Genomic DNA, 27,013 nt, shown 5'->3' with positions numbered 1-27,013 from the left:
ACTACAACCACACCTCCCACGACAACAACTGAACCTCCCACTACAACAACCACAACTCCCATGACAACAACCGAGCCTCCCACTACAACAACCACACCTCCCACAACAACAAGTGAGCCTCCCACTACAACAACTGAGCCTCCCACGACAACAACCACACCTCCCACGACAACAACCACACCTCTGACTACAACCACACCCCCCACAACAACAACCACACCCCCCACGACAACTGAACCTCCCACTACAACAACCACACCTCCCACGACAACAACTGAGCCTCCCACTACAACAACCACAACTCCCACAACAACTGAGCCTCCCACTACAACAACCACACCCCCCACAACAACAACCACACCTCCCACTACAACCACACCTCCCACAACAACAACTGAGCCTCCCACTACAACAACCACACCTCCCACGACGACAACTCAGCCTCCCACTACAACAACCACACCTCCCACTACAACTGACCCACCCACTACAACTACCACACCTCCCACTACAACCACACCTCCCACGACAACAACAGAACCTCCCACGACAACAACCACACCTCTGACTACAACAACACCCCCAACAACTGAACCTCCCACTACAACAACCACACCTCCCACGACAACAACCGAGCCTCCCACGACAACAACCAGTCCTCCCACTACAACCACACCTCCCACGACAACAACTCAGCCTCCCACGACAACAACTGAGCCTCCCACTACAACCACAACTCCCACAACAACAACCGAGCCTCCCACAACAACCACATCTCCCACAACAACAACCGAGCCTCCCACTACAACAACCACACCTCCCACTACAACAACCACACCTCCCACTACAACTGAGCCACCAACTACAACTACCACACCTCCCACTACAACCACACCCCCCACGACAACAACCACACCCCCCACAACAACTGAACCTCCCACTACAACAACCACACCTCCCACGACAACAACTGAGCCTCCCACTACAACAACCACACCTCCCACGACAACAACTGAGCCTCCCACTACAACAACCACACCTCCCACGACAACAACTGAGCCTCCCACTACAACAACCACACCTCCCACGACAACAACCGAGCCTCCCACTACAACAACCACACCTCCCACAACAACTGAGCCTCCCACTACAACAACCACACCTCCCACAACAACTGAGCCTCCCACTACAACCACACCTCCCACGACAACAACTGAGCCTCCCACGACAACAACCACACCTCCCACGACAACAACTGAGCCTCCCACGACAACAACTGAGCCTCCCACGACAACAACTCATCCTCCCACTACAACAACCACACCTCCCACTACAACTGAGCCACCCACTACAACAACCACACCCCCCACGACAACAACTGAGCCTCCCACTACAACAACCACACCTCCCACGACGACAACTCAGCCTCCCACTACAACAACCACACCTCCCACTACAACAACCACGCCACCCACTACAACTGAGCCACCCACTACAACTACCACACCTCCCACTACAACCACACCTCCCACGACAACAACTGAACCTCCCACTACAACAACCACAACTCCCATGACAACAACCGAGCCTCCCACTACAACAACCACACCTCCCACAACAACAAGTGAGCCTCCCACTACAACAAGTGAGCCTCCCACGACAACAACCACACCTCCCACGACAACAACCACACCTCTGACTACAACCACACCCCCCACAACAACAACCACACCCCCCACGACAACTGAACCTCCCACTACAACAACCACACCTCCCACGACAACAACTGAGCCTCCCACTACAACAACCACAACTCCCACAACAACTGAGCCTCCCACTACAACAACCACACCCCCCACAACAACAACCACACCTCCCACTACAACCACACCTCCCACAACAACAACTGAGCCTCCCACTACAACAACCACACCTCCCACGACGACAACTCAGCCTCCCACTACAACAACCACACCACCCACTACAACTGACACGCCCACTACAACTACCACACCTCCCACTACAACCACACCTCCCACGACAACAACAGAACCTCCCACGACAACAACCACACCTCTGACTACAACAACACCCCCAACAACTGAACCTCCCACTACAACACCCACACCTCCCACGACAACAACCGAGCCTCCCACGACAACAACCAGTCCTCCCACTACAACCACACCTCCCACGACAACAACTCAGCCTCCCACGACAACAACTGAGCCTCCCACTACAACCACAACTCCCACAACAACAACCGAGCCTCCCACTACAACAACCACACCTCCCACAACAACAACCGAGCCTCCCACTACAACAACCACACCTCCCACTACAACAACCACACCTCCCACTACAACTGAGCCACCCACTACAACTACCACACCTCCCACTACAACCACATCTCCCACGACAACAACAGAACCTACCACGACAACAACCACACCTCCGACTACAACCACACCCCCCACAACAACTGAACCTCCCACTACAACAACCACACCTCCCACGACAACAACTGAGCCTCCCACTACAACAACCACACCTCCGACGACAACAACTGAGCCTCCCACTACAACAACCACACCTCCCACGACAACAACTCAGCCTCCCACTACAACAACCACACCTCCCACTACAACTGAGCCACCAACTACAACAACCACACCTCCCACTACAACCACACCTCCCACGACAACAACTGAGCCTCCCACTACAACAACCACAACTCCCACTACAACCACACCTCCCACGACAACAACAGAACCTCCCACGACAACAACCACACCTCCGACTACAACCACACCCCCCACGACAACAACCACACCCCCCACAACAACTGAACCTCCCACTACAACAACCACACCTCCCACGACAACAACTGAGCCTCCCACTACAACAACCACACCTCCGACGACAACAACTGAGCCTCCCACTACATCAACCACACCTCCCACGACAACAACTGAGCCTCCCACGACAACAACCACACCTCCCACGACAACAACTGAGCGTCCCACTACAACAACCACACCTCCCACGACAACAACTCATCCTCCCACTACAACAACCACACCTCCCACTACAACTGAGCCACCCACTACAACAACCACACCCCCCACGACAACAACTGAGCCTCCCACTACAACAACCACACCTCCCACGACAACAACTCATCCTCCCACTACAACAACCACACCTCCCACGACAACAACTGAGCCTCCCACTACAACAACCACACCTCCCACGACAACAACTCATCCTCCCACTACAACAACCACACCTCCCACTACAACTGAGCCACCCACTACAACAACCACACCCCCCACGACAACAACTCAGCCTCCCACTACAACAACCACACCTCCCACTACAACCACACCTCCCACGACAACAACAGAACCTCCCACGACAACAACCACACCTCTGACTACAACCACACCCCCCACGACAACAACCACACCCCCCACAACAACTGAACCTCCCACTACAACAACCACACCTCCCACGACAACAACTGAGTCTCCCACTACAACAACCACACCTCCGACGACAACAACTGAGCCTCCCACTACATCAACCACACCTCCCACGACAACAACTGAGCCTCCCACGACAACAACCACACCTCCCACGACAACAACTGAGCCTCCCACTACAACAACCACACCTCCCACTACAACTGAGCCACCCACTACAACAACCACACCCCCCACGACAACAACTGAGCCTCCCACTACAACAACCACACCTCCCACGACAACAACTCAGCCTCCCACTACAACAACCACACCTCCCACAACAACAACTGAGCCTCCCACTACATCAACCACACCTCCCACGACAACAACTGAGCCTCCCACGACAACAACCACACCTCCCACGACAACAACTCATCCTCCCACTACAACAACCACACCTCCCACTACAACTGAGCCACCCACTACAACAACCACACCCCCCACGACAACAACTGAGCCTCCCACTACAACAACCACACCTCCCACGACAACAACTCAGCCTCCCACTACAACAACCACACCTCTCACTACAACAACCATGCCACCCACTACAACTGAGCCACCCACTACAACTACCACACCTCCCACTACAACCACACCTCCCACGACAACAACTGAACCTCCCACTACAACAACCACAACTCCCACGACAACAACCGAGCCTCCCACTACAACAACCACACCTCCCACAACAACAATTGAGCCTCCCACTACAACAACTGAGTCTCCCACGACAACAACTGAGCCTCCCACGACAACAACCGAGCCTCCCACGACAACAACCGAGCCTCCCACGACAACAACCACAACTCCCACAACAACTGAGCCTCCCACTACAACAACCACACCCCCCACAACAACAACCACACCTCCCACTACAACCACACCTCCCACAACAACAACTGAGCCTCCCACTACAACAACCACACCTCCCATGACGACAACTCAGCCTCCCACTACAACAACCACACCTCCCACTACAACTGAGCCACCCACTACAACTACCACAACTTCCACTACAACCACACCTCCCACGACAACAACAGAACCTCCAACGACAACAACTACACCTCTGACTACAACAACACCCCCAACAACTGAACCTCCCACTACAACAACCACACCTCCCACGACAACAACCGAGCCTCCCACTACAACCACACCTCCCACGACAACAACTGAGCCTCCCACTACAACCACAACTCCCACAACAACAACTGAGCCTCCCACTACAACCACACCTCCCACGACAACAACTGAGCCTCCCACTACAACAACCACACCTCCCACAACAACCACTGAGCCTCACACTACAACAACCACACCTCCCACTACAACTGAGCCACCCACTACAACTACCACACCTCCCACTACAACCACACCTTCCACGACAACAACTGAGCCTCCCACTACAACCACAACTCCCACGACAACAACCGAGCCTCCCACTACAACAACCACACCTCCCACAACAACAACCACACCAACCAGTACAACTGAGCCTCCCACTACAACAACCACACCTCCCACTACAACTGAGCCACCCACTACAACAACCACACCTCCCACGACGACAACTCAGCCTCCGACTACAACAACCACACCTCCCACTACAACTGAGCCACCCACTACAACTACCACACCTCCCACTACAACCAAACCTCCCACGACAACAACAGAACCTCCCACGACAACAACCACACCTCTGACTACAACAACACCCGCAACAACTGAACCTCCCACTACAACAACCACACCTCCCACGACAACAACCGAGCCTCCCACGACAACCACACCTCCCACGACAACAACTCAGCCTCCCACTACAACAACCACACCTCCCACGACAACAACTGAGCCTCCCACTACAACCACAGCTCCCACAACAACAACCGAGCCTCCCACTACAACAACCACACCTCCCACTACAACTGAGCCACCCACTACAACTACCACACCTCCCACTACCACACCTCCCACTACAACAACCACACCTCCCACGACAACAACCACACCTCCGACTACAACCACACCCCCCACTACAACAACCACACCTCCCACGTCAACAACCACACCTCCCACGACAACTGAGCCACCCACTACAACTACCTCACCTCCCACTACAACTGAGCCACCCACTACAACTACCACACCTCCCACGACAACAACTGAGCCTCCCACTACAACAACCACAACTCCCACGACAACAACTGAGCCACCCACTACAACAACCACAACTCCCACTACAACAACTGAGCCTCCCACGACAACAACTGAGCCTCCCACGACAACAACCACACCTCCCACGACAACAACTGAGCCTCCCACTACAACAACCACACCTCCCACAACAACAACTGAACCTCCCACTACAACAACCACACCTCCCACGACAACAACTGAGCCTCCCACTACAAGAACCACACCTCCCACGACAACTACCACACCTCCCACGACAACAACCACACCTCCCACTACAACAACTGAGTCTCCCACGACAACAACTGAGCCTCCAACTACAGCAACCACACCTCCCACTACAACAACTACACCTCCCACTACAACTGAGCCACCCACTACAACAACCACACCTCCCACGACAACAACTCAGCCTCCAACTACAGCAACCACACCTCCCACTACAACAACTACACCTCCCACTACAACTGAGCCACCCACTACAACTACCACACCTCCCACTACAACTACCACATCTCCCACAACAACAACAGAACCTCCCACGACAACAACCACACCTCCGACTACAACCACACCCCCCACTACAACAACCACACCCCCCACAACAACGACACCTCCCACTACAACAACCACACCTCCCACAACAACAACTGAGCTTCCCACTACAACAACCACACCTCCCACAACAACCACAGCTCCCACTACAACAACCGAGTCTCCCACTACAACAACCGAGCCTCCCACGACAACAACTGAGCCTCCCACTACAACAACCACACCTCCCACAACAACAACTGAACCTCCCACTACAACAACCACACCTCCCACTACAACTGAGCCACCCACTACAACTACCACACCTCCCACTACCACACCTCCCACTACAACCACACCTTCCACGACAACAACTGAGCCTCCCACTACAACCACAACTCCCACGACAACAACCGAGCCTCCCACTACAACAACCACACCTCCCACGACAACAACCACACCTCCCACTACAACTGAGCCTCCCACTACAACAACCACACCTCCCACTACAACAACCACACCTCCCACTACAACTGAGCCACCCACTACAACAACCACACCTCCCACAACAACAACTGAGCCTCCCACTACAACAACCACACCTCCCACGACGACAACTCAGCCTCCCACTACAACAACCACACCTCCCACTACAACTGAGCCACCCACTACAACTACCACACCTCCCACTACAACTAAACCTCCCACGACAACAACAGAACCTCCCACGACAACAACCACACCTCTGACTACAACAACACCCCCAACAACTGAACCTCCCACTACAACAACCACACCTCCCACGACAACAACCGAGCTTCCCACTACAACCACACCTCCCACGACAACAACTCAGCCTCCCACTACAACAACCACACCTCCCACGACAACAACTGAGCCTCCCACTACAACCACACCTCCCACGACAACTGAGCCACCCACTACAACTACCACACCTCCCACGACAACCACACCTCCCACGACAACAACTGAGCCTCCCACTACAACAACCACAACTCCCACGACAACAACTGAGCCACCCACTACAACAACCACACCTCCCACTACAACAACTGAGCCTCCCACTACAACAACACCTCCCACTACAACAACCACACCTCCCACGACAACAACCGAGGCTCCCACTACAACAACCACACCTCCCACGACAACAACTGAGCCTCCCACTACAACAACCACACCTCCCACGACAACTACCACACCTCCCACGACAACAACTCAGCCTCCCACGACAACAACTCAGCCTCCCACGACAACAACCACACCTCCCACGACAACAACTGAGCCTCCCACTACAACAACCACACCTCCCACGACAACAACTCATCCTCCCACTACAACAACCACACCTCCCACTACAACTGAGCCACCCACTACAACAACCACACCCCCCACGACAACAACCCAGCCTCCCACTACAACAACCACACATCCCACAACAACAACTGAGCCTCCCACTACATCAACCACACCTCCCACGACAACAACTGAGCCTCCCACGACAACAACCACACCTCCCACGACAACAACTGAGCCTCCCACTACAACAACCACACCTCCCACGACAACAACTCATCCTCCCACTACAACAACCACACCTCCCACTACAACTGAGCCACCCACTACAACAACCACACCCCCCACGACAACAACTCAGCCTCCCACTACAACAACCACACCTCCCACTACAACCACACCTCCCACGACAACAACAGAACCTCCCACGACAACAACCACACCTCTGACTACAACCACACCCCCCACGACAACAACCACACCCCCCACAACAACTGAACCTCCCACTACAACAACCACACCTCCCACGACAACAACTGAGTCTCCCACTACAACAACCACACCTCCGACGACAACAACTGAGCCTCCCACTACATCAACCACACCTCCCACGACAACAACTGAGCCTCCCACGACAACAACCACACCTCCCACGACAACAACTGAGCCTCCCACTACAACAACCACACCTCCCACTACAACTGAGCCACCCACTACAACAACCACACCCCCCACGACAACAACTGAGCCTCCCACTACAACAACCACACCTCCCACGACAACAACTCAGCCTCCCACTACAACAACCACACCTCCCACAACAACAACTGAGCCTCCCACTACATCAACCACACCTCCCATGACAACAACTGAGCCTCCCACGACAACAACCACACCTCCCACGACAACAACTGAGCCTCCCACTACAACAACCACACCTCCCACGACAACAACTCATCCTCCCACTACAACAACCACACCTCCCACTACAACTGAGCCACCCACTACAACAACCACACCCCCCACGACAACAACTGAGCCTCCCACTACAACAACCACACCTCCCACGACAACAACTCAGCCTCCCACTACAACAACCACACCTCTCACTACAACAACCATGCCACCCACTACAACTGAGCCACCCACTACAACTACCACACCTCCCACTACAACCACACCTCCCACGACAACAACTGAACCTCCCACTACAACAACCACAACTCCCACGACAACAACTCATCCTCCCACTACAACAACCACACCTCCCACGACAACAACTCATCCTCCCACTACAACAACCACACCTCCCACTACAACTGAGCCACCCACTACAACAACCACACCCCCCACGACAACAACTGAGCCTCCCACTACAACAACCACACCTCCCACGACAACAACTCAGCCTCCCACTACAACAACCACACCTCTCACTACAACAACCATGCCACCCACTACAACTGAGCCACCCACTACAACTACCACACCTCCCACTACAACCACACCTCCCACGACAACAACTGAACCTCCCACTACAACAACCACAACTCCCATGACAACAACCGAGCCTCCCACTACAACAACCACACCTCCCACAACAACAACTGAGCCTCCCACTACAACAACTGAGTCTCCCACGACAACAACTGAGCCTCCCACTACAACAACCACACCTCCCACGACAACAACCGAGCCTCCCACGACAACAACCGAGCCTCCCACGACAACAACCACAACTCCCACAACAACTGAGCCTCCCACTACAACAACCACACCCCCCACAACAACAACCACACCTCCCACTACAACCACACCTCCCACAACAACAACTGAGCCTCCCACTACAACAACCACACCTCCCACGACGACAACTCAGCCTCCCACTACAACAACCACACCTCCCACTACAACTGAGCCACCCACTACAACTACCACACCTTCCACTACAACCACACCTCCCACGACAACAACAGAACCTCCAACGACAACCACAACTCCCACGACAACAACCGAGCCTCCCACTACAACAACCACACCTCCCACAACAACAACCACACCAACCAGTACAACTGAGCCTCCCACTACAACAACCACACCTCCCACTACAACAACCACACCTCCCACTACAACTGAGCCACCCACTACAACAACCACACCTCCCACGACGACAACTCAGCCTCCCACTACAACAACCACACCTCCCACTACAACTGAGCCACCCACTACAACTACCACACCTCCCACTACAACCAAACCTCCCACGACAACAACAGAACCTCCCACGACAACAACCACACCTCTGACTACAACAACACCCGCAACAACTGAACCTCCCACTACAACAACCACACCTCCCACGACAACAACCGAGCCTCCCACGACAACCACACCTCCCACGACAACAACTCAGCCTCCCACTACAACAACCACACCTCCCACGACAACAACTGAGCCTCCCACTACAACCACAACTCCCACAACAACAACCGAGCCTCCCACTACAACAACCACACCTCCCACTACAACTGAGCCACCCACTACAACTACCACACCTCCCACTACCACACCTCCCACTACAACAACCACACCTCCCACGACAACAACCACACCTCCGACTACAACCACACCCCCCACTACAACAACCACACCTCCCACGTCAACAACCACACCTCCCACGACAACTGAGCCACCCACTACAACTACCTCACCTCCCACTACAACTGAGCCACCCACTACAACTACCACACCTCCCACGACAACAACTGAGCCTCCCACTACAACAACCACAACTCCCACGACAACAACTGAGCCACCCACTACAACAACCACACCTCCCACTACAACAACTGAGCCTCCCACGACAACAACTGAGCCTCCCACGACAACAACCACACCTCCCACGACAACAACTGAGCCTCCCACTACAACAACCACACCTCCCACAACAACAACTGAACCTCCCACTACAACAACCACACCTCCCACGACAACAACTGAGCCTCCCACTACAAGAACCACACCTCCCACGACAACTACCACACCTCCCACGACAACAACCACACCTCCCACTACAACAACTGAGTCTCCCACGACAACAACTGAGCCTCCCACGACAACAACCACACCTCCCACAACTGAGCCTCCCACTACAACAACCACACCTCCCACGACAACAACTCAGCCTCCAACTACAGCAACCACACCTCCCACTACAACAACCACACCTCCCACTACAACTGAGCCACCCACTACAACTACCACACCTCCCACTACAACTACCACATCTCCCACAACAACAACAGAACCTCCCACGACAACAACCACACCTCCGACTACAACCACACCCCCCACTACAACAACCACACCCCCCACAACAACGACACCTCCCACTACAACAACCACACCTCCCACAACAACAACTGAGCCACCCACTACAACTACCACACCTCCCACTACCACACCTCCCACTACAACCACACCTTCCACGACAACAACTGAGCCTCCCACTACAACCACAACTCCCACGACAACAACCGAGCCTCCCACTACAACAACCACACCTCCCACGACAACAACCACACCTCCCACTACAACTGAGCCTCCCACTACAACAACCACACCTCCCACTACAACAACCACACCTCCCACTACAACTGAGCCACCCACTACAACAACCACACCTCCCACAACAACAACTGAGCCTCCCACTACAACAACCACACCTCCCACGACGACAACTCAGCCTCCCACTACAACAACCACACCTCCCACTACAACTGAGCCACCCACTACAACTACCACACCTCCCACTACAACTAAACCTCCCACGACAACAACAGAACCTCCCACGACAACAACCACACCTCTGACTACAACAACACCCCCAACAACTGAACCTCCCACTACAACAACCACACCTCCCACGACAACAACACCTCCCACGACAACAACTCAGCCTCCCACTACAACAACCACACCTCCCACGACAACAACTGAGCCTCCCACTACAACCACACCTCCCACGACAACTGAGCCACCCACTACAACTACCACACCTCCCACGACAACCACACCTCCCACGACAACAACCGAGGCTCCCACTACAACAACCACACCTCCCACGACAACAACTGAGCCTCCCACTACAACAACCACACCTCCCACGACAACTACCACACCTCCCACGACAACAACTCAGCCTCCCACGACAACAACTCAGCCTCCCACTACAACCACACCTCCCACGACAACAACTGAGCCTCCCACTACAACCACAACTCCCACGACAACAACCGAGCCTCCCACTACAACAACCACACCTCCCACTACAACAACTGAGCCTCCCACGACAACAACTGAGCCTCCCACGACAACAACCGAGCCTCCCACAACAACAACCACACCTCCCACTACAACTGAGCCACCCACTACAACTACCACACCTCCCACTACAACTACCACACCTCCCACAACAACAACAGAACCTCCCACGACAACAACCACACCTCCGACTACAACCACACCCCCCACTACAACAACCACACCTCCCACAACAACAACCACACCTCCCACAACAACAACTGAGCTTCCCACTACAACAACCACACCTCCCACAACAACCACAGCTCCCACTACAACCACAGCTTCCACTACAACAACTGAGCCTCCCACTACAACAACCACACCTCCCACAACAACAACTGAACCTCCCACTACAACTGAGCCACCCACTACAACTACCACACCTCCCACTACAACACCTCCCACTACAACAACCACACCTCCCACGACAACAACTGAGCCTCCCACTACAACAACCACACCTCCAACGACAACAACTGAGCCTCCCACTACAACAACACCACCTCCCACTACAACAACCACACCTCCCACTACAACTGAGCCACCCACTACAACTACCACACCTCCCACTACAACCACACCTCCCACGACAACAACACCTCCCACTACAACAACCACACCACCCACGACAACCGAGCCTCCCACTACAACAACCACACCTCCCACGACAACAATTGAGCCTCCCACTACAACAACTACACCTCCCACAACAACAACTGAGCCTCCCACTACAACAACCATACCTCCCACGACAATAACTGAGCCTCCCACTACAACAACCACACCTCCCACTACAACTGAGCCACCCACTACAACTACCACACCTCCCACGACAACTGAGCCTCCCACTACAACCACACCTCCCACGACAACAACCACGCCTCCCACTACAACAACCACACCTCCCACGACAACAACTGAGCCTCCCACTACAACAACCACACCTCCCACGAGAACAACTGAGCCTCCCACTACAACAACCACACCTCGCACTACAACTACCACACCTCCCACTACAACCACACCTCCCACGACAACAACAGAACCTCCCACGACAACAACCACAACTCCGACTACAACCACACCTCCCACGACAACAACCACACCCCCCACAACAACTGAACCTCCCACTACAACAACCACACCTCCCACGACAACAACTGAGCCTCCCACGACAACAACCACACCTCCCACAACAACAACTGAGCCTCCCACGACAACAACCACACCTCCCACGACAACAACAGAACCTCCCACGACAACAACCACACCTCCGACTACAACCACACCCCCCACAACAACCACACCCCCCACAACAACTGAACCTCCAACTACAACAACCACACCTCCCACGACAACAACTGAGCCGCCCACTACAACAACCGAGCCTTCCACTACAACTGAGCCTCCCACTACAACAACCACACCTCCCACAACAACTGAGCCTCCCACTACAACAACCACATCTCCCACGACAACAACCACACCTCCCACGACAACAACTGAGCCTCCCACTACAACAACCACGCCTCCCACTACAACTGAGCCTCCCACTACAACAACCACACCTCCCACTACAACTGAGCCACCAACTACAACTACCACACCTCCCACTACAACCACACCTCCCACGACAACAACTGAGCCTCCCACTACGACAACCACAACTCCCACGACAACAACCACAACTCCCACGACAACAACCACACCTCCCACTACAACTGAGCCTCCCACTACAACAACCACACCTCCCACAACAACAACTGAGCCTCCCACTACAACAACCACACCTCCTACAACAACTGAGCCTCCCACTACAACAACCACACCTCCCACTACAACTGAGCCACCCACTACAACTACCACACCTCCCACTACAACAACAGAACCTCCCACGACAACAACCACACCTCTGACTACAACCACACCCCCCACAACAACAACCACACCCCCCACAACAACTGAGCCTCCCACTACAACCACCACACCGCCCACGACAACAACTGAGCCTCCCACTACAACAACCACACCTCCCACAACAACTGAGCCTCCCACTAGAACAACCACACCTCCCACAACAACAACTGAGCCTCCCACTACAACAACCACACCTCCCACAACAACTGAGCCTCCCACTACAACTACCACACCTCCCACTACAACTGAGCCACCCACTACAACTACCACACCTCCCACTACAACTGAGCCACCCACTACAACTACCACACCTCCCACGACAACAACTGAACCTCCCACTACAACAACCACACCACCCACGACAACAACTGAGCCTCCCACTACAACAACTGAGCCTCCCACGACCACAACCACACCTCCCACGACAACAACTGAGCCTCCCACTACAACTACCACACCTCCCACTACAACTGAGCCACCCACTACAACTACCACACCTCCCACTACAACCACACCTCCCACGACAACAACACCTCCCACTACAACAACCACACCTTCCACAACAACCACACCTCCCACAACAACAACCACACCTCCCACTACAACAACCACACCTCCCACAACAACAACTGAGCCTCCCACGACCACAACCACACCTCCCACGACAACAACTGAGCCTCCCACTACAACAACCACACCTCCCACTACAACAACTGAGCCTCCCACTACAACAACCACACCTCCCACTACAACAACTGAGCCTCTCACTACAACAACTGAGCCTCCCACTACAACTACCACACCTCCCACTACAACTGAGCCACCCACTACAACTACCACACCTCCCACTACAACCACACCTCCCACGACAACAACAACACCTCCCACTACAACAACCACACCTCCCACGACAACAACTGAGCCTCCCACTACAACAACCACACCTCCCACTACAACAACTGAGCCTCCCACTACAACAACCACACCTCCCACTACAACAACCACACCTCCCACTACAACAACTGAGCCTCCCACTACAACAACTGAGCCTCCCACGACAACAACTGAACCTCCCACTACAACAACCACATCTCCCACGACAACAACTGAACCTCCCACTACAACAACAGAGCCTCCCACTACAACTACCACACCTCCCACGACAACAACAGAACCTCCCACTACAACAACAGAACCTCCCACGACAACAACCACACCTCCCACAACAACCACACCTCCCACGACAACAACTGAGCCTCCCACTACAACTACCACACCTCCCACTACAACTGAGCCTCCCACTACAACAACCACACCTCCCACTACAACAACCACACCTCCCACGACAACAACCACACCTCCCACTACAACAACCACACCTCCCACGACAACAACTGAGCTTCCCACTACAACAACCACACCTCCCACTACAACTGAGCCTCCCACTACAACAACCACACCTCCCACGACAACAACTGAGCCTCCCACGACAACAACCACACCTCCCACGACAACCACACCTCCCACGACAACATCCAAGCCTCCCACGACAACAACCGAGACTCCTACCACAACAACCACACCTCCCACAACTGAGCCTCCCACGACAAGAACCACACCTCCCACAACAACCACACCTGCCACGACAACCACACCTCCCACAACAACTGAGCCTCCCACTTCAACTACCACAGCTCCGACTACAACCACTTCTCCCACGACAACTGAGCCTCCCACTACAACAACCACAACTCCCACTACAACTGAGCTTCCCACAACAACCACACCTCCAACAACAACTGAGCCTCCCACGACAACAACCGAGCCTCCCACTACTACAACCACACCTCCCACTACAACAACCGAGCCCCAAATTACAACAACCACACCTCCCACGACAACAACCGAGCCTCCCAGGACAACAACCACACCTTCCACTACAACAACCGAGCCTCCAATTACAACAACCACACCTCCCACGACAACTGAGCCTCCCACGACAACAACCACGCCTCCCACGACAACAACCACGCCTCCCACGACAACTGAGCCCTCCACGACAACAACCACAGCTCCCACGACAACAACAACCACACCTCCCACGACAACAACCGAGCCTCCAATTACAACAACCACACCTCCCACGACAACTGAGCCTCCCAGTACAACAACCACGCCTCCCACGACAACAACCACGCCTCCCACGACAACAACCACAGCTCCCACTACAACAACCACACCTCCCACGACAACAACTGAGCCTCCCACGACAACATCCAGGCCTCCCACGACAACAACCGAGACTCCTACCACAACAACCACACCTCCCACAACTGAGCCTCCCACGACAAGAACCACACCTCCCACGACAACAACTGAGCCTCCCACGACAACCACACCTCCCACGACAACAACTGAGCCTCCCACGACAACAACTGAGCCTCCCACAACTACTACAGCTGGCATTACAACTTCCTCTGTGCTGGAGATCTCCCGTGCTGTCATGTTCAGCATCGATGAACTTTTCTCCCAAGATCTGAAGAACCCGTCCAGCAGCCTTTACAAACAGATGAAGGCTAATATAACCAGTGAGGTATGTACGTCTGTGTTTCCCTGCTCGCTTGCTTGTGGCGGAACGGACTGAGTGAGATAGTGCTGATGAGCTAGTAGGAGATGGGAGCACTACAACCTCCCACTACAAGAACAACGCCTCCCACATCAACAACAATCACAACAACACCTCCCACAGCTCTCCTCCTTCTCGCTGTATGTCTACATCTGCCTGGACTTCCCTCTGCACGTCTCTCTCGCACACCTGCCTCCTCCCCTTCGCCACTCTTGCAGCTGCTCCCTGGCTCATTCCCTGTGGATGGGTCAGACCCAGGCGCCTCTGACACAGGCGCTGCTCGGGCGCCGTGGCTGAAATGCGGCGATAACGTGTCGCGTGCGTCTGACGCGATGCCTCTCCCGCAGGGCGCTTGTCCTGCAGGGGTCTCAGAGGGGCTGTGCCTGCACCGCTAGCGTTATCTTCACAACGGCGGGCGAGACGCTCGAAGGGATTGAGCTGCGTCTCCCGTCCCAGAGATCCACCGGCTCTGCCCCTCTCTCTCTCTCCCGGGGTCCCCCCGGACTGCGGGGGGCAAGGGGCAGTCTCTGAAGGTGGAGTACAGATGGCTCACTGCCTCCCCAGCATGTTCCTTGTGCTGACTCTCCTGTCTCCCCACAGACGGAGCATGTTCTCCGGGCCGCGTTCGGGCGGCCCTTCCTGCGCTCCGAGGTGATCGGGTTCAGGTGAGTGTCGCCCCCCTCCCCTCCCCTCCCTCCCTCCCTCCACGAGCACTGCTCTCACCAGCACCCCTCGCTCTCGCCCCCTGCAGGTCGGGCTCGGTCATCGTCGACCTGGACGCCGTGTTCACAGTCCCGGCGCCCACGACGGCGGAGGTGGTCAGGGCCCTGAACACGTCGGCGCAGAGCAACGCGTTCAGCTTCCCCGTCCTCCCCGGCTCCGTTCTGCCCCGAGGTGAGGTGTACACTGCTCTGCGCTCCTGTGGGAACTGAGCTGGATCTGGGCTTGGGGCTGCGAGATCGGGGCACGACGCTGTGCCTCTGTGCTCTGCGCTCCTGGGGGAACTGAGCTGGATCTGGGCTCGGGGCTGCGAGATCGGGGCCCGGCGCTGTGCCTCTGTGCTCTGCGCTCCTGGGGGAACTGAGCTGGATCCGGGCTCGGGGCTGCGAGATCGGGGCCCGGCGCTGTGCCTCTGTGCCCTGCGCTCCTGGGGGAACTGAGCTGGATCCGGGCTCGGGGCTGCGAGATCGGGGCCCGGCGCTGTGCCTCTGTGCCCTGCGCTCCTGGGGGAACTGAGCTGGATCCGGGCTCGGGGCTGCGAGATCGGGGCCCGACTCTGTGCCTCTGTGCTCTGCGCTCCTGTGGGAACTGAGCTGGATCTGGGCTCGGGGCTGCGAGATCGGGGCACGACGCTGTGCCTCTGTGCTCTGCGCTCCTGTGGGAACTGAGCTGGATCTGGGCTCGGGGCTGCGAGATCGGGGCACGACGCTGTGCCTCTGTGCTCTGCGCTCCTGTGGGAACTGAGCTGGATCTGGGCTCGGGGCTGCGAGATCGGGGCCCGGCGCTGTGCCTCTGTGCTCTGCGCTCCTGGGGGAACTGAGCTGGATCTGGGCTCGGGGCTGTGAGATCTTGTAAAGGCTCAGACCAGAGCCTTCCTCTTCTGGGTATCAGTACTTTAGACTTGTGGGCTAAAAACCAAGTGACATTACAATCTTGTCTTTCATCTTTCTCTTTCTCCCTTACAGCACTGTTTTCTACAGAAGCTCCCACTACAACTACAAACACTGCTACAACAACCGAGCCTCCCACAACAACAACCGAGCCTCCTACAACTACACCTCCCACGACAACAACTACACCTCCTGCTTCCACAACAATCACAACAACACCTCCCACTACAACTGAGCCACCCACTACAACTACCACACCTCCCACTACAACCACACCTCCCACGACAACAACCGAGCCTCCCACTACAACAACCACACCTCCCACGACAAGTGAGCCTCCCACTACAACAACCACACCACCCACAACAAGTGAGCCTCCCACTACAACAACCACACCTCCTACAACAACTGAGCCTCCCACTACAACAACCACACCTCCTACAACAACTGAGCCTCCCACTACAACAACCACACCTCCCACGATAACAACCGAACCTCCCACGACAACCACAACAACCGAGACACCCACAACAACAGAGCTTCCCACGACAACAACCACACCTCCCACGACAACTGAGCCTCCCACGACAACAACCACACCTCCCACTACAAGCACACCTCCCACGACAACTGAGCCTCCCACGACAACTACCACACCTCCGACTACAACTGAGCCTCCCACAACAACCGAGCCTCCGACTACAACCACACCTCCCACGACAACAACCGAGCCTCCCACGACAACAACCGAGCCTCCCACGACAACCACAACAACCGAGACACCCACAACAACAGAGCTTCCCACGACAACAACCACACCTCCCACAACAACAACCACACCTCCCACGACAACTGAGCCTCCCACTACAACAACCACACCTCCCACTACAAGCACACCTCCCACGACAACTGAGCCTCCCACGACAACTACCACACCTCCGACTACAACTGAGCCTCCCACAACAACCACACCTCCCACGACAACAACCGAGCCTCCCACGACAACAACCACACCTTCCACTACAACAACCGAGCCTCCAATTACAACAACCACACCTCCCACGACAACTGAGCCTCCCACGACAACAACCACGCCTCCCACGACAACTGAGCCTCCCACGACAACAACCACGCCTCCCACGACAACTGAGCCTCCCACGACAACTGAGCCTCCCACGACAACAACCACGCCTCCCACGACAACTGAGCCTCCCACGACAACAACCACATCTCCCACGACAACAACTGAGCCTCCGACTACAACAACCACATCTTCCACGACAACAACTATGCCTCCCACGACAACAACCACATCTCTCACTACAACTGAGCCTATCACGACAACAACCACACCTCCCACTACAACAACTGAGCTTCCCACTACAACAACCACACCTCCCACTACAACTGAGCCTCCCACGACAACAACCACATCTCCCACGACGACAACAACTGAGCCTCCCACAACAACCACACCTCCCACGACAACAACCGAGCCTCCCACGACAACAACCACACCTTCCACTACAACAACCGAGCCTCCAATTACAACAACCACACCTCCCACGACAACTGAGCCTCCCACGACAACAACCACACCTCCCACGACAACAACCGAGCCTTCCACTACAACAACCACACCCCCGACTACAACTGAGCCACCCACTACAACTACCACACCTCCCACTACAACTACCACACCTCCCACGACGACAACTGAGCCTCCCACAACAACCACACCCCCGACTACAACTGAGCCACCCACTACAACTACCACACCTCCCACAACAACAACTGAGCCTCCTACTACAACAACCACACCCCCCACTACAACAACTGAGCCTCCCACTACAACTACCACACCTCCCACTACAACCACACCTCCCACTACAACCACACCTCCCACTACAACTGAGCCTCCCACGACAACAACCACATCTCCCACGACAACAACAACCACACCTCCCATGACAACAACCGAGCCTCCCACGACAACAACCACACCTCCCACAACAACAACCGAGCCTCCAACGACAACCTCATCTCCCACTACAATCTCACCTCCCACAACAACTGAGCCTCCCACAACAACCACACCTCTCACGACAACAACTGAGCCTCCCAGAACCACACCTCCCACAACAACAACCACAACTCCCACGACAACAACCACACCTACCACGACAACCACAACAACCGAGCCTCCCACGACAACTGAGCCTCCCACTACAACAACCACACCTCCCACTACAACTGAGCCTCCCACGACAACTGAGCCTCCCACGACAACAACCACACCTCCCACTACAACTGAGCCTCCCACTACAACCACACCTCCCACAACAACAACCGAGCCTCCCACTACAACAACTGAGCCTCCCACTACAACAACCACACCTCCCACGACAACAACCACACCCCCCACTACAACAACCACACCTCCCACTACAACAACTCAGCCACCCACTACAACAACCACACCCCCCACAACAACTGAGCCTCCCACTACAACAACCACACCTCCCACTACAACTGAGCCTCCCACGACAACTGAGCCTCCCACGACAACAACCACACCTCCCACTACAACTGATTCTCCCACTACAACCACACCTCCCACGACAACAACCGAGCCTCCCACTACAACAACCGAGCCTCCCACTACAACAACCACACCCCCCACTACAACAACTGAGCCTCCCACTACAACAACCACACCTCCCACGACAACAACTGAGCCACCCACTACAACAACCACACCTCCCACTACAACAACTCAGCCTCCCACTACAACAACCACACCTCCCACTACAACTGAGCCACCCACTACAACAACCACACCCCCCACAACAACTGAGCCTCCCACTACAACTACCACACCTCCCACTACAACAACCACACCTCCCACAACAACAACTGAGCCACCCACTACAACTACCACACCTGCCACTACAACAACCACACCTCCCACGACAACAACTGAGCCTCCCACGACAACAACCACACCTCCCACGACAACAACTGAGCCTCCCACTACAACAACCACACCCCCCACTACAACAACCACACCTCCCACTACAACCACACCTCCCACGACAACAACCACACCTCCCACGACAACAACTGAGCCTCCCAGTACAACAACCGAGCCTCCCACTACAACCACACCTCCCACGACAACGACCGAGCCTCCCACAAAAACAACCACACCTCCCACGACAACAACTGAGCCTCCCACGACAACCACACCTCCCACGACAACAACTGAGCCTCCCACAACTACTACAGCTGGCATTACAACTTCCTCTGTGCTGGAGATCTCCCGTGCTGTCATGTTCAGCATCGATGAACTTTTCTCCCAAGATCTGAAGAACCCGTCCAGCAGCCTTTACAAACAGATGAAGGCTAATATAACCAGTGAGGTATGTACGTCTGTGTTTCCCTGCTCGCTTGCTTGTGGCGGAACGGACTGAGTGAGATAGTGCTGATGAGCTAGTAGGAAACGGGAGCGACGGGTCCCATGACAGCTCTCACTGAACAGCTCTCCTCCTTCCCGCCGTATGTCTACATCTGCCTGGACTTCCCTCTGCACGTCTCTCTCGCACCCCTGCCTCCTCCCCTTCGCCACTCTTGCAGCTGCTCCCTGGCTCATTCCCTGTGGATGGGTCAGACCCAGGCGCCTCTGACACAGGCGCTGCTCGGGCGCCGTGGCTGAAATGCGGCGATAACGTGTCGCGTGCGTCTCACGCGATGCCTCTCCCGCAGGGCGCTTGTCCTGCAGGGGTCTCAGAGGGGCTGTGCCTGCACCGCTAGCGTTATCTTCACAACGGCGGGCGAGACGCTCGAAGGGATTGAGCTGCGTCTCCCGTCCCAGAGATCCACCGGCTCTGCCCCTCTCTCTCTCTCCCGGGGTCCCCCCGGACTGCGGGGGGCAAGGGGCAGTCTCTGAAGATGGAGTACAGATGGCTCACTGCCTCCCCAGCATGTTCCTTGTGCTGACTCTCCTGTCTCCCCACAGACGGAGCACGTTCTCCGGGCCGCGTTCGGGCGGCCCTTCCTGCGCTCCGAGTTGATCGGGTTCAGGTGAGTGTCGCCCCCCTCCCCTCCCCTCCCCTCCCCTCCCTCCCTCCCTCCCTCCACGAGCACTGCTCTCACCAGCACCCCTCGCTCTCGCCCCCTGCAGGTCGGGCTCGGTCATCGTCGACCTGGACGCCGTGTTCACAGTCCCGGCGCCCACGACGGCGGAGGTGGTCAGGGCCCTGAACACGTCGGCGCAGAGCAACGCGTTCAGCTTCCCCGTCCTCCCCGGCTCCGTTCTGCCCCGAGGTGAGGTGTACACTGCTCTGCGCTCCTGTGGGAACTGAGCTGGATCTGGGCTTGGGGCTGCGAGATCGGGGCCCGGCGCTGTGCCTCTGTGCTCTGCGCTCCTGGGGGAACTGAGCTGGATCTGGGCTCGGGGCTGCGAGATCGGGGCCCGGCGCTGTGCCTCTGTGCTCTGCGCTCCTGGGGGAACTGAGCTGGATCCGGGCTCGGGGCTGCGAGATCGGGGCCCGGCGCTGTGCCTCTGTGCTCTGCGCTCCTGGGGGAACTGAGCTGGATCTGGGCTCGGGGCTGTGAGATCTTGTAAAGGCTCAGACCAGAGCCTTCCTCTTCTGGGTATCAGTACTTTAGACTTGTGGGCTAAAAACCAAGTGACATTACAATCTTGTCTTTCATCTTTCTCTTTCTCCCTTACAGCACTGTTTTCTACAGAAGCTCCCACTACAACTACAAACACTGCTACAACAACCGAGCCTCCCACAACAACAACCGAGCCTCCTACAACTACACCTCCCACGACAACAACTACACCTCCTGCTTCCACAACAATCACAACAACACCTCCCACTACAACCACAACACCTCTCGCATCCACAACAACCACAACAACACCTCTCACCACAACAACAACAATCCCAACAACACCTCCCACTACAACACCTCCTTTTACAACAACTACAGCTCCTACTTTAACGACACCTCCCACTTCCACAACAACCACAACAACACCTCCCACTACAACAACTACACCTCCCACAACTACAACTGAGCCTCCCACTTCCACAACAACCAAAACACCAACAGCTCCCACTACAACACCTCCCACATCAACAACAATCAAACCAACACCTCCTACTACAACTACACCTCCCACAACTACAACTGAGCCTCCCACTACAACTACACCTCCCACTTCCACAACAACCAAAACACCAACACCTCCCACTACAAGAACAACAACAACAACAACAACACCTCCCACATCAACCACCACCACCACAACAACAAGAACAACAACAACGACAACGACTACACCTTCAACTAGAGCAACAACCACCACAGCTCTGACTGGGGCGACGATCCCAGTCACATACACAGCCATCATTCAGCTCTTCTGCAGCCTGGACAAAACTTTCACAGACGACCTGCTGGACAGCCTGTCAGCAGCATTCAGAGCGCTGGCAGCGCAGGTGGAGAGAGAGGTGGGTCGGGTTCACACCATGGGACTCTGAGCCGGCTGCAGATCAGTCCACTCCGGGTTTTCCCAGCTGCAGGATAGGGTTAGTCCAGCCCAGAATCCTGCAGCCGGGTCTTGCCGTGACTCTGTCCGGTTTCTGGACAAAGGGGGAGGGACAGAATTCCGACAACAAGAGAGAGGCAGGCAGGATCTTCCCAGCAGGGATCCTGATGGATCCTCAGTGTGGGATCGGCTGAGGACTGTACCTCACCAGCCCACCAGGGGGAGCTCCTGCACACAGACAGTCACATGACAGGGCTGCAGGACTGTACCTCACCAGCCCACCAGGGGGAGCTCCTGCACACAGACACAGTCACATGACAGGACCGCAGGACTGTACCTCACCAGCCCACCAGGGGGAGCTCCTGCACACAGACACAGTCACATGACAGGACCGCAGGACTGTACCTCACCAGACCACCAGGGGGAGCTCCTGCACACAGACACAGTCACATGACAGGACCGCAGGACTGTACCTCACCAGCCCACCAGGGGGAGCTCCTGCACACAGACAGTCACATGACAGGACCGCAGGACTGTACCTCACCAGTCCAGCAGGGGGAGCTCCTGCACACAGACACAGTCACATGACAGGACCGCAGGACTGTACCTCACCAGCCCACCAGGGGGAACTCCTGCACACAGACACAGTCACATGACAGGACCGCAGGACTGTACCTCACCAGCCCACCAGGGGGAGCTCCTGCACACAGACAGTCACATGACAGGACTGCAGGACTGTACCTCACCAGCCCACCAGGGGGAGCTCCTGCACACAGACAGTCACATGACAGGACTGCAGGACTGTACCTCACCAGCCCACCAGGGGGAGCTCCTGCACACAGACACAGTCACATGACAGGACCGCAGGACTGTACCTCACCAGCCCACCAGGGGGAGCTCCTGCACATAGATACAGTCACATGACAGGACCGCAGGACTGTACCTCACCAGCCCACCAGGGGGAGCTCCTGCACATAGACACAGTCACATGACAGGACTGCAGGACTGTAATAATAATGGGTCTCAATCGTGTTCTGCATCTGTACTTCTAGGAAATGTCTAACTGTCGTTTTTCACTTGCAGTTTGATGAAGTTTACAGGAGGAGGTATCCAGACACCTACAGAGGATACAAAGTGAAAAAGTTTGGGTGAGTCTGGGGGTCATATCTGCGGTTTCTCTCGGTGTCAGAGCGTCTCTGGGGGCTGTGTCCCGCCTGAGTTGACACCTCTGTCTCCGTCCCTGCAGGAAGGGATCCATCACTGTGGACGGGGAGCTGAGTTTCTCAAACACCACGATCGTTCCAGCCAGCAGTGAAGTCGTCGAGGTTCTGAGGACAGCGGTTACAAGCAACAGCACTACGTTCCTCACGCTTCTGAACACCACCACCATCAGCGTGACACGTAAGTCCCTGTGTGCGAGTTCGGCTCTGTGTCTGGGGAAGAACCAGCCTGCACTGGGGGTCTCGTAGGACGTCCTGTAGGACTGTCTGTTCCCTTCCCCCTGGAGCCCCAGGCCTCAGCTCAGATCATCAGGTCTGGGGGGGGCTTGTTAAAGAGGGGGCAGTTCTCTCACCAGGCAGGAAGAGCTGCCCCAGTATCACAGCGAGCTCCGGCCCTGCCCTGCTCCCTAGCTCGGAGCCTCAGCACTGAGGAGAGACTCAGGGAGGGACGAGTCCCTGGGCAGGCCAGGAGGACACAGCTCCTTGTCAGCCCAGGTGTCCAGCTGTTGTTAGAGAGGTATAGCTCCACTGACAGAGGGAAGAGGCAGCGTTTCTCGAGAAGAGTATGGGTGTCACCCCGGTGTCCTGGCCAAATTACCACCCTGGTCTTTACCCATCATGGCCTCCTAATAACCCCCCTCTCTGAACTGGCTCCATCACTCTGCTCTCCTCCCCACTGAGAGCTGGTGTGTGGGGAGCGGACTGGAGCATCATCCAGGTGGGGCTGCACACTGGTGGCGGTAGTGGGATCCCCAGGACCTGTAAAGAGCTGCACACTGGTGGCGGTAGTGGGATCCCCAGGACCTGTAAAGAGCTGCACACTGGTGGCGGCAGTGGGATCCCCAGGACCTGTAAAGAGCTGCACACTGGTGGTGGCAGTGGGATCCCCAGGACCTGTAAAGAGCTGCACACTGGTGGCGGTAGTGGGATCCCCAGGACATGTAAAGAGCTCTGAGTGGAGAGTCCAGAAAAGAGCTATAGAAGTGTGAGGAGTTATTATTATTATTAGCTCACCAGGATCCTTGTCTTTCTCTCACAGTGAAGGAGGTGATACCCCCCACCACTGTGCCCACCAGCTCAACAACATCCAGAACAACAAAATCCGGAGCCGCGCCCCTCCTTCACCCCGTCTCCAGCGCGGTGTTCTGGGTGGTCACTGTCGCCCCTGCTGTGCTGCTGGTCAGCCTGACGGAGGGGCTGTTTCCTCTGAGGGTCTTCGCCTGACCCAAGACTGGACTCTTCAGCGCCGTGTCCTGAGTCTGTGCTCTTCAGTGCTGTGTCCTGAGTCTGTTGTGTCCTGAGTCTGTGCTCTTCAGCGCTGTGTCCTGAGTCTGTTGTGTCCTGACTCTGTGCTCTTCAGTGCTGTGTCCTGAGTCTGTTGTGTCCTGAGTCTGTGCTCTTCAGCGCTGTGTCCTGAGTCTGTTGTGTCCTGACTCTGTGCTCTTCAGCGCTGTGTCCTGAGTCTGTTGTGTCCTGACTCTGTGCTCTTCAGCGCTGTGTCCTGAGTCTGTTGTGTCCTGACTCTGTGCTCTTCAGCGCTGTGTCCTGAGTCTGTTGTGTCCTGACTCTGTGCTCTTCAGCGCTGTGTCCTGAGTCTGTTGTGTCCTGACTCTGTGCTCTTCAGCGCTGTGTCCTGAGTCTGTTGTGTCCTGACTCTGTGCTCTTCAGCGCTGTGTCCTGACTCTGTGCTGGATCTCCTGCCTGAGGTGAGAGTGAGAGTGGATGAACTGGCCCTTTCTGTGCTCAGTGACTGTGCTCAGAGCTGTGCTGCTCTGCGTGGTGTGATGAGGTCACCTGTGCCGAGGGAGACCCCTGAGGTCCAGAAGAGCTTCACAGACAGGTCTCCAGGACTCTCTCTGTGTCTCTGCCTGTTTCTCTCTCCACCGCTCGGATGGAGGTCCGAGCTCCGTGTCTGTCTGGGTGGAGTCTGCATGTTCCTCCAGTCCTCCAGCGTGGAGGAACAGGGAACACAAGGGATTCTTGATCCTGCACTCTCTTTGTGTGTCATATATATATATACAGTAATATCTGTATAATACTGTTTCAATGTCTCAATAAACTTATTCTCGGCTGTTATTTATAGATATATAACTGGCTTGTGCTATTGTCCTGACAATAAAGTCTATTTTGAATATGCA

General features: G+C 55.6%; 1 protein-coding gene across 1 annotated transcript; it reads left to right on the top strand.

Moving 5' to 3' along the window:
• Positions 1-27,013, top strand: LOC148812642 (uncharacterized). Its single transcript, XM_088908535.1, has 10 exons — positions 1-16,452; positions 17,086-17,150; positions 17,237-17,379; positions 18,171-21,517; positions 22,114-22,178; positions 22,279-22,421; positions 22,833-23,617; positions 24,739-24,803; positions 24,902-25,056; positions 25,915-27,013. Exons 1-10 carry the CDS (start codon positions 61-63, stop codon positions 26,097-26,099), a joined length of 21,345 nt encoding a protein of 7,114 aa, XP_088764661.1. The 5' UTR covers positions 1-60; the 3' UTR covers positions 26,100-27,013.

The sequence above is a fragment of the Atractosteus spatula genome (assembly GCF_055471065.1).
Source record: "Atractosteus spatula isolate fAtrSpa1 chromosome 10 unlocalized genomic scaffold, fAtrSpa1.hap1 SUPER_10_unloc_2, whole genome shotgun sequence".
Classification (NCBI taxonomy): Eukaryota; Metazoa; Chordata; class Actinopteri; order Semionotiformes; family Lepisosteidae; genus Atractosteus; species Atractosteus spatula.
The sequence above is the reverse complement of the archived record's forward strand: the minus strand, read 5'-3'. Positions and strand labels throughout refer to the sequence as shown.